Source organism: Nesoenas mayeri (genome assembly GCF_963082525.1).
Source record: "Nesoenas mayeri genome assembly, chromosome: 6".
NCBI classification, from domain to species: Eukaryota; Metazoa; Chordata; class Aves; order Columbiformes; family Columbidae; genus Nesoenas; species Nesoenas mayeri.
This window is the reverse complement of record NC_137545.1, coordinates 16,461,330-16,475,439: the sequence shown is the minus strand read 5'-3', so window position 1 is coordinate 16,475,439 and position 14,110 is coordinate 16,461,330. Positions and strand designations below refer to the sequence as shown.

The 14,110-nt window shown below is 42.0% G+C and overlaps 1 protein-coding gene across 1 annotated transcript in view; it reads right to left on the bottom strand.

Moving 5' to 3' along the window:
• Positions 1-548: 548 nt before the first annotated feature.
• The window catches only part of TMEFF2 (transmembrane protein with EGF like and two follistatin like domains 2), a gene marked incomplete at both ends in the record, with an annotated part of 125,578 nt that continues 112,016 nt past the window's right edge, over positions 549-14,110 (bottom strand). Inside the window, 4 exons of the mRNA XM_080347056.1 lie at positions 549-645; positions 1,051-1,137; positions 6,657-6,815; positions 7,815-7,938. Of these exons, the coding sequence (XP_080203182.1) occupies positions 549-645; positions 1,051-1,137; positions 6,657-6,815; positions 7,815-7,938 (467 nt within the window). The remainder of the gene's footprint in view (positions 646-1,050; positions 1,138-6,656; positions 6,816-7,814; positions 7,939-14,110) is intronic.

Sequence of the window (14,110 nt, the reverse complement as noted above, 5' to 3'; positions counted from 1 at the left end):
TGGAAATAACTTTGCATCTTGTCCATCATGTGGATGTGACAAAACACATGCCCTTATTTTCCTGAGGTATAGCCAACATTTGAGTTCATTACATTTAATGGAGTAAGGTCACCCATAAAGGTATTTTCTGAGTAGTTTTCACCTTCTCTTTGAAAAAATAAATTATATCAGCATGTTCACGAGGTACAAATGGTGCTGGCATTTCAGTTGTTATTATGTTATTAACTTTTTTAACCTATAATTTTCAATCAACAGTAAGAAGCAATTTTCACTCTCTCCAGTGACCAGAGATGGAGATTCTGCAAAGTGGTCTTGTAGGGTTCACCTTGACAGACACCTAATTCCCTCCCAAATCAAAATGTCACCCCCAACACTCCCACGGCAGTTACCGAGAATTTCCATTTCCCCTTCGGTTAGGATTTAATTTAGAAGGTAAAGACTTCCTAAGCTATGGGAGAGTAAAGATAGATGGTATGGGAGAAGGCGGCTGATGAAATGTTGTTGACTCCGGATCTGAAATATTTTATCCCTCCTCAATGTAGGTTAAATTATTCTTCACCTTTCCCACATCCATAATTGTCGCTGATCTTGGACCAACTCAAAACCCTACTACTGAGTTCAGTAGACTCAAAATTGCCACTAGAACTGGAAAAAGAAAAAGAAAGAAGAGATTTGTTAGTGTCCATATACAATATCCCAAGACTATACACAGCTATGAGATACAGCAAATTTAAGAAAGGCACTTTTTTTCTCATCACTGAGTATTTATTATATATAACAAATACATGAAAAAGAAAAAACTATATTGTGTGATATAAATAGTTTATTTACATTACAGAAAAACATCAAGACAATGTATACTATTTCAAATATATCCATACATAATCAAATATAGCTGTAGTACATGTTCTCATTGGTGTAGATTACCACAAATGCAAGGCAACATGTGTAGATCTTGTCTTAATCTTTTGTCTATAATACTGTATTTTGTAGTCCAAGCTCTCTGCAGTTAGTTTTGCCATTGTGGAAACATGCGCTCTTTAAATTAACCTTGTCGATGCTCTTGTCGTGTTGTCTGAACTGTAGTGCCCTGTGTTTTGCTTCTGTCTGTGGATTCTGTTGCTCCTGGGACATTTCCTGAAAAAAGAGACTTGTGAGAATGCAGGGCTCTTAATAATGCATCTGCTCAAGAGGCGGTGGTGGGCAAGAAGAGCATCCTCTGGCCTTCGGCGCGTTCCCTCTTCAATGACATGAAATGGGTTGGCTCAGGGCAATGGTACCACCAAAAAAAAACCCCAAACAAACAAACCAAAAAAACCCCAAAAGCCCAAACAGAAAACAACACAAAAAACAAACCACAAATACGGCAAAGGAAATGTTAAGATTCCTGTTCTTTACTGGTGAGCTGCGTTGCGACAGCTCCTACTGCAAAACATCTCTTGGTTGCTGTTCGGCTCATGTTGAAATAACAGCTTTATTTTCATTTATTTTTGGGTGGAAGATTTAGGATGGTCTCATGCTTACCTGCTCAGTGTCCTGGGCCCGTGCAGTATTTACAAAGTGGATGTGGGGGCTAAAGCACCTGCAATCCCTATGAGTCTCCATGGAAATGCTCTGTGCTCAGGTCATTAGCGAGCAGCTACTTTACTTAGAGGCGCCTACACCCTGCACGGCTGCTGGGCTTCGTGTGGAAAACCATCACACAGGAAAGACAAAATCAATCTTACTTTTCCTTTGGATGGTGGCAAAAACAAATCTACCTCGGAACCTCATGGTGCTCCTCAGCAAGGGCACATTTCACTATATTATTGGCTATCACGTTGCTACGAAGTGTTTCCCCAATAATGGAAAGATAATAAGAATGTTTCTGGTTTTCTCCTATGGAGAAGCACCCTTGGACAGAAATGATGGAGGAATTTAGCCCCCGGAGGCTCCAGAGAGCTCTAAGCAGCTGAAAGCCAAGGAGGTTATGGCAGAAATGGTCAGGCAAGCAGAACCAAACCAACAGATTCACCAGCACCCACCAAAAACGCTCACACTTCAGGAAAATGGTGAGCTACAGAATACCAACTAGCAATAAAAATGGTCCTTTTCCCAGGGTGACCTGGTTAACTTCTTACACAGGAGGAGGAAGAAGCTATTCCTGATTTGGCCACGTTTGTCCTCTTCCTTTAGCCTAAGCCCAGTGTGAGCTTTTAGCCTGGTTGCGCCTCTTTCTGCCCTCTGCATGGGCAGCTACACGAGAAGGACTGAAACACCTGCTTGCAGTGGCATGACACAAAGCTCTATGATACCCCAGACCACGTTTACATGGAAAAAAAAAATCCCTACTTTGTTTTTCCATTACAAGGAGGCTTTCAGCAGCTCCTTGTGAAACCCTATGGGTTATGCACCAGGGAGAGCCCACCCTCTCCATGCAGTGGGAGGCTCAATGTTCCAGGTCAAATAGCTAACAGCAAAACAGAGTGAAAGAACTTTTTATTGACCCCCTTAAAATCAAAAAGGCCATTTTTTTTTCCCCTGTTAATGCTATAGCTCTGTGACGCCAACTGTAAAGCTAAACAAGAGCATAAGGATATTTCAAAATGCTGAAATACAATTATATAAGTGTCTAACAAAATATGGGTCAGATTGTCCTGACTTGCCTCACTTTTTAAGCCAACGGGACCACCCCCTCATGAGAAACTGTATGGCTGTGTGCTATATTTTGCCTTGTTCCTTTCTGGGAAGCAGCAAAGTAGGCTGCTATCATTACTCCGGGAAAAATCAGCCTGCATCTCCAGCGCTCTCGGAGGTCACGGCAGAGCGTTCATTATGAAACTCATGCAGACTTGAGCTGCTTTGCCGTTTTGTGACAAACTCATTATTCACTGCCTGTTCCTAAAAAGGCGATCAAACTTTCCGAGGGAGCTGTTGTTAGCAAACACAGGGCTGATTCACCGAGCTGCACGTCATGTGCTGACAGCCTCCCCGCCTGAGTGTCCCCAGGCGTCCTCTCCTGCCCATGCCACCGGGGATGGCACAGCAGGACCTCGCAGCAAGACAGTGCTGACACCGAGGGTTCCTCCTGAGTCCCCTGGGATGGGGATTTACAGCAGAAGAACCAGCGCTCAGCCACGCCGAGCAGGGCTGGGGAACAACTGTGGGAAAACACAGTGGGCACAAACAGATTGGTTTTGTAAGAAACACGGAGGTAGGAGGTAGCTGGGGGATGACCAGGATGGTCAGCAATCCCAGGGGATGCAGCCGTGCATTCCCAGAGAACAGGCGACACTGACTGCTCCAGCCGGGAGCAAGGAGGTGAACATCTCACAGGCACTGTCCCAAAAGCACACTGACAGTATCTATCCGGTCACTTAGTACATAGTCAAGAAAAATTGATTCAAATGAAGTGATTACCCCAATTAGGATGATGAAAAAAATCACAGAATTGTAGAATAATTTTGTTTGGAAAAGGCCTTTAAGATCATCAAGTCAAACCATCAAGCCAACTGGCACTAACCCCTCAAGGGATGGTGACTCCACCACTGCCCTGGGCAGCTTGTTCCAATGCCCGACAACCCTCTCCAGGAAGAAACTCTTCGTGATATCCAATTTAAACCTCCCCTGGCAAAGCTTCAGGCTGTTTCCTCTTGTCCTGTCACTTGTTACTTGGGAGAAGAGACCAATCCCCTTCATGCTCAAACCTCCTTTCAAACAGCTGCAGACAGCGATAAGGTCTCCCCTCAGCCTCCTGTTCTCCAGGCTGAACTCCCCAGGTCCCTCAGTCGCTTCCCATCACACTTGTGCTCCAGACCCTTCACCAGCTTTGTTGCCCTTCTCTGAACTTTCTCTAGTACCTCAAGGCTTTTGAACACAGTGTTTGAGGTGCGGCCTCACCAGTGCTGAGTACAGGGAGAAAAAACTTCTTTTAACCAAAACCACTCGTGTTCTAATTGCCTAATACACAATGCTTCCAACTGATGGAAGCCTGGGAAAGTCCTAGGGCCAAGTACTGACACCGTGACTGCTTAAAAGCAATACTATTGCATTTACAGTTAGCTTGTGTCTGAAGTGCGTCTGGGTTTGGCATTTAACCAGCTTTTTAGACTTAATCATCTGCTGAAACTGAGTGACAGCTTTTCCTTGGTCCTTAACTCTTTAATCAAAAATTCTTTATAGTGCTTCGTGTGTGGGATGCATTCATTTATGAACGCAGCAGTTATATCAATGTAAACTAGGTAGCGCAGCACAGGCTGCCTGCCCTCCCTCCATTGAAGCTTGCTCGCGAGCTTGAGTTACTCACAATGTGATTCATAGCAGGTAAAACACATTATGCATTCATTTTTAATCAAGTTATTTCTTCACATAAATAAGCTGCTGTGACTAAACATTAGGGAAGCACTAAAAATGCAAAGCTGTACAGAAAACTGCTGAGAATCATTATGACGCTAGGCCATACCTATATTATTCACCATCCTCCTTCACTTTTATCATTGCTTCTCTTTTGCCTTACCTCTAAGTCCTTGGCATAGGGACTGTACACCACTGCTTCACCTCCTTCCCTCTGTATCTCTTGGCCTCTGGTCCCCTGCTCCTCCATCCCAGCTGCTAATTGCCATTGCTGGCACTAACGATGAGTAGCCAGGTGGCCAACCTCATCAAGGAATCAAGCCACTTTAAAAACAAATAATCGGTTTTGTTGGTTGAATTTTCAGCTGAATCCGTTCCCCAACTGGGTTCACTGTGTGGCTACAGAAATGCCAAGATGGCTCAAGAGTGTTGGCAGGACCAAGTGCCTGGGAGCCAGAGGAAGGGGCAAGGGCCCCTGTCAGCAGCACAGCTCGTTTATTCAGATTAAAGCACCTAAAAGTGTCCAGGAGTTGCTCAGAGCCCTCCAGCAATGGAGGACACCCTGAATATTTGCACTCCTGTTAGAGGTATGATTTTAAGAGCAACAGCAATAACGGTAGCTAAAGGATTTACAGTGATAGTCTTACGTGGCTCAAAGGCAGGGTTTGAACCCAGCACACCGAACTAATTCGACAAATTAATTAGGTGAAGCTGCACTGAAATGAGCAGCAAAGAATTTGGAGCTAAGTTTCCCTTCTTTCTCCCAGGAACCTGGCAGGGGGTTTTTTATCACTTTCCAGAGTCCAGGGTGTCGAGTTCAAACCTGGTTTCCCAAAGCAGATGACTTCAAAAACTCAATTACTTATGCATACAATCCCACAATGCTCGCTTGTCATGTGGATGTCTCTCAGGCCACTTAAGGGTACACTTTTGCAAATGTATCTTGAGTCATTATGCTGGGATGGAGGATGCTCTGCAGTAATTACATGCATTACAGAAAAAAAAAAGTCAAAAGATCATAAATTAACTTGGTTACAAAGCATGCGGGGAAAGGTACCATCTCTGTATGAAAACAGCGTGACGGGTAATTTGCAGCACAGTACCGGGACACTCAGAGCATGCTGTCTTCATTCTTCAGTATAAAGTACTTGTGTTACTGCGGCAAAGTGACAAAACGAGTCACTTGACAAAATGATGCACAGCATTTGTTCCATTATCGGTTACTGCACCATCTTCTTTTTCTTACTACACGCTACATTTTTGTTGTTTGAATTACTTCTGTGAATACAGCCATAATCTACTGCCTCATTCGGCATTTACCATTGCGTTGATGGACTCAGCTTGGCCAGAAAAGCAGCTACCTTTCATCAGAGGGTTTTGTTTTATGCCTTTAGGCCAGAGAAGGATTTATGATTTTTTTTTTTGTTTCTTTTTGTCTTTTCCAGGAACAAATGCTACACTTGTCCTCCAGCCAGGTAGTGCAACACAGGGACTGAAATATAGCAGAGATTTTATTTCTACAGTGCTATGATGCCTGGCTTCTATTTTTTTAGTATTTTAAAAAGAAATTCATTTATAAAAGAGTGATTTATCAGTGTTGCTAACTGAATAAATTTAACCTTGTGATTTCTGAGGGAAGACTGCAGACATCTGAATTCAGAACTTACCCCAAGCCCTCCCAGAGAGGAGGAAGCAGAGCAGCAGGTGTAGGAGGGGAAGGACTGCATTTAATCCCTTTGGTTCTGAACTACCTTGGGGCTGTCCCTTCCATGCAAACAAGCCTTTCTCCCTCAGTTAAAGAAAAAAAGAAATAAATACGATATGGCTTGGAGTGCCACCATCTAGTGAAGACCATGTACGTACCTTTGAACATGTATATAAGCCTAATGAAATCATTTAATCAATAGGATTGCAAACAGGCTTAAAAGTTTGTGTGCTTTGCCTGATTAGGACTAAGGGAATGGCCCCTTGAGGAAACCAGATGGAGATATGATTAGTTTTATTAAGTGTTGATCCAGCTGCTGTGTTTATATTCCCCTTATTTATATGAACAATATTTGTCCAAGGATCTGAATACAAAATAGGAACTCCATTTGCTGTAGGTATCGTTGCTACCTAAGTTTGATTAAGATGGAGGTAAAAATTTAGTCATAATAATGAAGCAACAGTGGCTGGCTGGACCAGACAATATCTTTGGCTTGTTGGTGAATTAAACAGCATTGGTTATCAGCAGGAATCTGTATAATCAGTGCACAAAGTAAGGAAAAATAAGTTGTTTTTTTGTTTATGTTTTTTTCCTATTGCAAAGTACCAGAGCTACTGACCTTGTAATACAGAGGACTACAACACAGATGATAGCAATCTGGATGGTTCCAATCACCGCTGCTATTAAGACATACTGAAATCGTACTGGACCTGGAACCACATATAAAACGCTGTAGTCCTTTTTTTCACAGTGTTGTCCAGTATAGCCGGCATCACATCTGAAACAACAAAATATTTTTTCCGGTTATACCTGCTGCTTTCAAAGAATGAAAAAAAAAATGGATCTTAAAAAAAAATCAGTAGCTTAAGCATAAACTTATATGTTGGGTTTGTTTTGTTTTGTGTGTTTTTTTTGTTTTCAGAATTGGCCCCCCAGAAAGAGCACTGGTGCCTCCTTGACTTCTCAGAGGGAAAATTTCAGGTCCTCAGCATCACCAAGGTCTGCGAGAGTGAACGACACTGTGGAAGTGCCAGGAGGTGCCAGGGGGACTGGGACTTATCTATTACAGCATCAAGTGGAACTATTTGCACGTTGTGGTGAGAATCCATTTAGTTCCTTGCACAACATATTTTCGATTTCTCCCTTTCTCTGGGGAGGTGGGGGAGGGTGAAAAGCCATCTCATTGTGGCTCCTTATGCAGATTACCCCTAAGGAGGTGATAAGCAATCATCTGAGCTCTGTATGAAATGTGATTAGATGTTCCTGCAAGTGGATGCATCATTTACATTTTGTCTGGTTGCTATAAAAAACCCTCTGTTGATGCTGCAACCATCCACCCGTTCCCATCCTGCAGCCTGATGTCTCCCCTCTGCGATTCTGGGGAACAAACATGGTCTTCCCATTTTAACTCTTGCCCCATTTCCCTCAAAAAGCCAGAGCAAGGAGATGTGAAAATCCAGGTCGATTGCAGGAGCAACCATAAGAGACTGAGCCAGATTGCTTGGGCTCCTCTCCGAAGTGTGTGCTTGTAAAATATATCTAAATAGAACTGAAGGTTACTGCATGTTTTTACAATCAATTCACTTTGTGTGTAACTCAACACACTTTTGCCACATAAAAGGCGGGGAGAACTTGTAGAATAATTTAAGTCTAATGGGTTTTATAGCACAAAGAGGCACGGTTATAATTATTTTCTGCAGTTTATCCAGATCAAGTGTTTTTGTAAGTCCACATCGTCCTGTGTGTAGCCTTTCCTCCTTGGCAAGAGAAGGGTTACCTGCAAGACGGTTCCAGCATGTTAGTGGAGTGCTCGCACTTGCCGTGCATGCAGAAGCCATTGTAATGCTCTGGACAAGGGATGTAGATCCCTCTTGCGCTTTCTTCCAGTTTATTTGCGTTCTCTGTGAACACAGGTGAAGGGATCATTAAACCGGCAACACAGGATAAGGTGAAATGATGGAAAGAACACATTTTATAAAAGAAAGGAAAATCAGAAGAAAAAAGATGTAGAAGATGTTGTTTATAAGAGTGGTTTTGCACCTTGAAACAGGTAGGTCAATGTAGATTCAAAGCCTTGCAAGGTTTTCTGTTGGCCTGTTACATATCTCATTCCTGGCAAGTAACAGCAAATGAGGCACCAAAAAAAGAACTTGTCTGTTCAAAACTGATCAGAGAATAGCACATAAAAATGCCTGATCATTTCCGCTATCCTTCTCGGATGGTCTCCTCACTCCCAGGCAAGACTAGGACAAAGAACCTAGGCATTTGCATGTAATCTACCATCACAATTATATGTGGTTATTCAATACAACATGTTCAGAAAGACAATTTTATGGCTGAAGCAGAGGAGCAGGAGTCCAGAGCTGAAGATCAGCAGCAGTGCTGAACGCCTGTGTCCCAGTGCCTGCTGGCCTCCTCCCCATCCCACAGCACGGGTACCTTCAGACTATTATAATTTGACTTTCGGTGCTACTTCTGTAGCTGTTAAACAGTCACTGAGACCTGAATCCTGGAAAATACTTCCTTCCATGTGGCCAGGAAAACGAGGGTTTTGTTAGGTTTTGAAACAGGTATGTGCTCGACTTTTATATCACAGGCTGAAATGCAGAACATTACTTGTAATAAACTCACACAAATTTTGTAGGCCACCAATGTGTTAATTCATCTTCGTAATTTTGGCGAGTTCTTCCATTTAACCAATACTTATGATATCTCAAATTATAAAAATCCTTTTCCTGTGATAGCATTATCAAGGCACAATTAATTAAAAACAGAAGACAAAAATCTCATGATAGATGGCTGAGGAAATGTAGTTTGCACACAAATAAGTTGAAGCATTTGTACCTTCCAAAGGAAGTCCCTGAGCATTATGAAACAACTGCAGTTTGTGTTCTGCCTCCAAGCCAGTCGTGCCGGCAGCAGGTACGCTTAGGTATTATCCCACCTTTGGGAAAAAGTGTGTGTGCAGCAGCTCCAAGATTCAAATTTTCATAATGAATTTCCTTCCTATCACTGCTGTCCAAGGAGAGTTTCAAGAGTCTCCAACAACTTGCACTGATAATGTTGGTTATATTGTCTTTAGGTTAAAACAGACAAAGACAAGCTCCCAGCAAATGAGAATGACAGGACAACCTCTAACTACATATACACAAGAGTTACTATCCCACCAGGTCTTCAAGTATGTTCCTTTTTTCCACCAGGAATTCTTCCCAGAACAGAAAAAATGTGTGTGACGTCTGCCAGCTACCAGTGGGCTTGCCCAGGGCACCCAGGGAGATCCTGATGTGCTTGGGACTTGCTGGACTGCGTACACGCGTAGTGGTCATCTGTGCACCATGCCCAGTGGCTCCTGGGCATGCTGGACCTCTGCTATGGCCCAAGAAACTGCAGCAAGAAATATGGGATCCTTATTAATATGCATTCTTTTTTTCCTATGGTGGAAAATACTCTGCCATTTCCTCCAAAACTTCCCTTACCAAGAGGAAGTTTTCTTGGTGTGTGTATCTTCTTCTCAGGTATCAAGACATCTCTGCGATGTCTGTGCACCACCACCCCCCAGCATGAGAATCCCTCCTCTCAGATGAGCCATCAGTGTTTCTAAAATGGTAAGATACCATTTGGTGTCTTTTTTATAAAGGCGTGCTTCAAGATGGTGAGGAAAATTGTTACTTTCTGGACAGACTAATCCACCAGGACTTGCAAGGGGGACAAGGACCTCTCCCAGACTTGCAGATGCTCTTGCTGTGTGTAGGCTGTAGGGCTGGTAAAAAGAGGAATGATTTTTTCCTCCTCCTGCAATCGTGTGGGTAGAAACCATGTTTGCTTCAAAAAGGTCTCCAGCATACTTTAAAGGATCCTGCAGAACTTGTAATTACACTTCTAAGTGCGATGTTATGATGAAAAATGCGTTACTGAATCAAAAATGAGATGGCCCAACCTTTGCAAGCACTTCATAGGGGCAACATCATCTGGCTTGGAAGAAACCACAGAACTTAGACAGGGAATTGTCTGTAGTCACTCTGACTGATGACTCCTCTAAAAGAGTCAGGAATTGAACATAAAGGCAGAAAGGGGGAAAAAAACTTGTGTTTAGTTCAATCTGTCGTTTTAAAGACAGACCACAATGAAAGCATCACTTACTTCAGGCACATTTTGAATTCACCCAAAAGAATTCCGCTGCCTCGAAACAGATTAGTTTTCTCACTGCACAAAACATCTTTTCAGATTCAAAACAGAAACCCAAATACCAAGATATGCTTTAAAAGTTCCTCAAGTTAAAACTGACTGCTCTCATTCCTGAAGGATCTGAGCACTTTTCAGTAATCCAGCCATGGGTGAGATACAGTCATGAATGCATCCCAGGGTTTACATCACTCTGAAACAAGAACTATAAATCTTTTCTAAAAAGAGAGGATATGAATAAAAAACCACGTTTAAATTATGAATGAAATAAGAACTGTACAAAGTTCAACAAAGTAAAACCAAATGAAATTAAGACTTCCCCCTTATTGTGTTTTTTGATTATTTATAAATTCAATACTGGAGGCAATTGTCACTAATTGATTTATAGTAACACCAAACTAGGGAGCCCCTCTACCACACCAACTTTATATATAAACAAAACAAAGCTTAAATACAAAGTTACTAACTTTTTTACAAGCACAGCAGACTCGTATTCATAGAGCAAAAATACAGACCAAATTCCAAGACAGGTTTCGGTTAAGTTAAATTCAGTAGCTCCTCTTCAGTAGCTCATTAGACTTGCTGCATTGTTATTGGCAACTATGCGTGAGAGTTTTATTTGCACCAAAAAGAAAGGTTTGTACCTTTTTGTGGTGGCTAGAATTTGAGACAGAAGCTGTAAAAACTAAAGATTAAAATTAGACTAACTGGGTCAGTCTCTCCTATCTCTGGACAAATGCAATTCCTGCTGCATTTCTCAAAATGCTTCTCCTTTTTATTGTAAAAAGAAATACACCCTCACCCTTCAGATCAACTGTATCCTTTTATCTTGAAGCATTTTTCTGATAGAAAAACGTCACTTTGACGAAGCCGACATCTTTTGCATTTCTGCAAGATTTTTTGCATCTTTAGCCTAACATGACATTTCATACTGTTCACGTCTTTTGTTAGTGCCAGAACATGACATGATAGCCTATCGTATAAGATACACTAGTCAAAACAGATTATTTTTAAATGCATTGAGGCCAGATGCTACTTTGTGTAGACTGAAACAGCTTATCGTCTTGCTTACTAGAAGACTCAGAGTTGAACACTTGCTCTCCAGCCTTTCAGTGAGATGCTGAGATGATGAGCTATTTCGCTGGAGTAAGAAACTGGATACTGAAAATCATCCAGTGTGACTGACCACCCACTCAGGGATCGTGCTTTTCCTGATGCACTATCTTCTGACATGTTAAATCAATTATTTAAAGCTATCTTGTCTAAATTCCTTAATATCTACGGCTGTTCCTATCCTCCCTTAAGAAGCAGTGGAAGAAGTATATTTTGTATTCTTGTAATTTCTGGTTTAGTGACATGTCTTTCCTTCAGTTTTTGGGTGCTGAATGTGCACCATTAGAAATCTCAGGTAAATATCTCAGTGAAGGCTGAAATTCCAAAGCCGAAACAGGACCTGACTCTGCAAGCGATGCAAACAGATTCTTCTCTGGGCAGCCCTCACCGGTCCCCAGCTCCCATCAGAGCGAGTGCGGAGCTTCTGGAACACAACTGAACATGTGGAGTAGCTCTGCTGACAAACAAGTAAATTCATTAGTGCCCTTGATGAGGATTATATGAAGTACTGCCTGGAGTGCCCAGAAAATTCTTTCCAGACATAAGTTCCTGCAGTCCCCTTTGGAGAAATTACATGAAAATCTAGGCAAAAATAGGATTCTTATGTCCGAAGAATTGACTGCCAGGCACTTAACCATTAGTTCTGCTGGGCTGATAATTCTGTTGTTCTTTATGTTTGAAGCAGTGAGACTTTGTAGGTGCTTTCAGGCAAGCAAAGCAGAGAGTCACAACCTGTAAATTTGCATGTTTGCATTTTCACTGTTGTACAGTGTGCAGTGTTGGAGCTTATGGAAGTAATAACTGCCCATATGAGAAAATATTGGCTGATGTACACTGTTAATACCTTGTGTACGTCATGATGGACTGAGGGAGGTCCTGCAAATACATATATATACACATATATTTAATCAAATAAGGGATGGGATGGTGAGCGATGCGCAGCAAAAGCTATTTTGACACCTGTCTCATTGGAAACAGTGGTGAAGGAGAATTGACTTGGATCATAATTTAATCTTTTATACCACTGAGGTCAGTCAACTTTGCAGCTGAAAGCTCTCACTAATATTGAGGTAGTGACTCCTTACACATCACATTTTCCGAGGATTTCTGAAGGGGGAAAGGCGTTCTTGGTTCAAATGTATTTCCTTAACCTTCTCAACCCCTTTTGGAAGTGTGTCCTCCTCACTCCTTGTACCTCCTTGGCAGTTGTCCCAAAGAGCTGCTGCAGAGCATTGCATTGGGAACTTAAAAAAGCTCTTCTGGGTGATAGACTCTTGGTGCAGCAATTCTCATCTGAAATCAAAATAAAGGTCCAGAAGGTATCAACCTGTGCAGCAAAGGTAGAGGATGCCCTGAAGTTTTGTGGATGACCAGGGGTGGAAATCTGAGTCCTGTGGATGACCCTAGGGAGAGTCTGCTTTCCTCATCTGTGGTCTTCACAGGGTCAGCAACTGCTGCTCTTTTGGGGAAAAGAGAGCTTCCTCAGCACAGCAATGTTTGCAACATCTGCAGAGGTTTGAAAGTCCCTTTGCAAAGTCAGGAGGAATGGGGTGGTCAGACTGTTGCTCCCCCTGAAAGTGCAGAATTGCTTCAGCAGGTTTTCCGGTACTTACTCTTCTCTAATAGCATCTAACAAGAATTGAGGTGCCACAGCAACTTATGAGGATGAAGCCCTTCGGCAGGTGTTCTGCTTACTCATAATGAAGAACCGTGCTGATAAATCCAAGCTCTGATGAGAGAAAAGAGATTTCTCCCAAGTCTTTGCTCAAATGCTCCAGACACCCTTGACAAAGCTGCTGTCTACCACCACAGCCATACCTCACCATTAACAGCTGCTCAGATATGTCCTATTAATTATATTGACACAGCATGTTCTCTTTGAAAACCTTTAAAACCTTGCTCTTGATCTTACGAATATAGAGTGTCTCTTTCCAATGAAGAAAATGTGCAAAAGGCAATTTGCCTGAACATCCCTGTTGGGGTGGGTGTTGGAGTGGGAATTCAGCAGGAAGAGCTTGGAGCCCACCAGCCCAACCAGCCCCACGAGCGAGTGGAAAGTGAGACACCAAATGTCAGCTGAAAACGTCTGGCACCACCATCCTGCAGCCCCAGGCTAAATTCATCCCACGGCCACACCAAGTACAAACTTCAAGCTCGTCTTTCTATATAAACTGCACTAAAAAAATACCATCCCCATATTAGCTACTTCACCAAGAGAAAAAAAAAATGAAACAGAACTTTGTGAATTAAATTACATTCACTTCTTTTCTCAGGCGCAAAATAGGCTTGCTCAACACAGTAATTTATTAATTTCAAATGTCCCTATGCAAATGAGTTCCCTGGAATAAGATAACACCCACTTTCCCTTTTTTAAAAATAATCTAGTGCTTTTCATGTTTGAGATGATGGCAAGATGTCCTTGTGCATTTGGAAAAAAAATATTGTGCTCTGTCTTTTGCAGCAATGTATCGTAATTATTCAGCCTGCTGCCATTATTAATAATAGAAACCAATGAATTAAGACACTAATAATCCCCAGATGTTCAAATGGAGAAAAAAATACTTTCAGCTTGTCAGCATATATATGTGGGCTATGCTATATATGTTAAAACTATCTCTGAACTTTTGAAATACAGACGTGCTTTTGTTTACAACATCTGTGGACATATCTTCCTTATTTGAGAAAACTGCTTGAAATTAGACAACTTGGTAATCATTTTCCTGCACATAACAAGACCATTTATCTACACAAAACTAAATGTAATTTTTTTTTTGACCA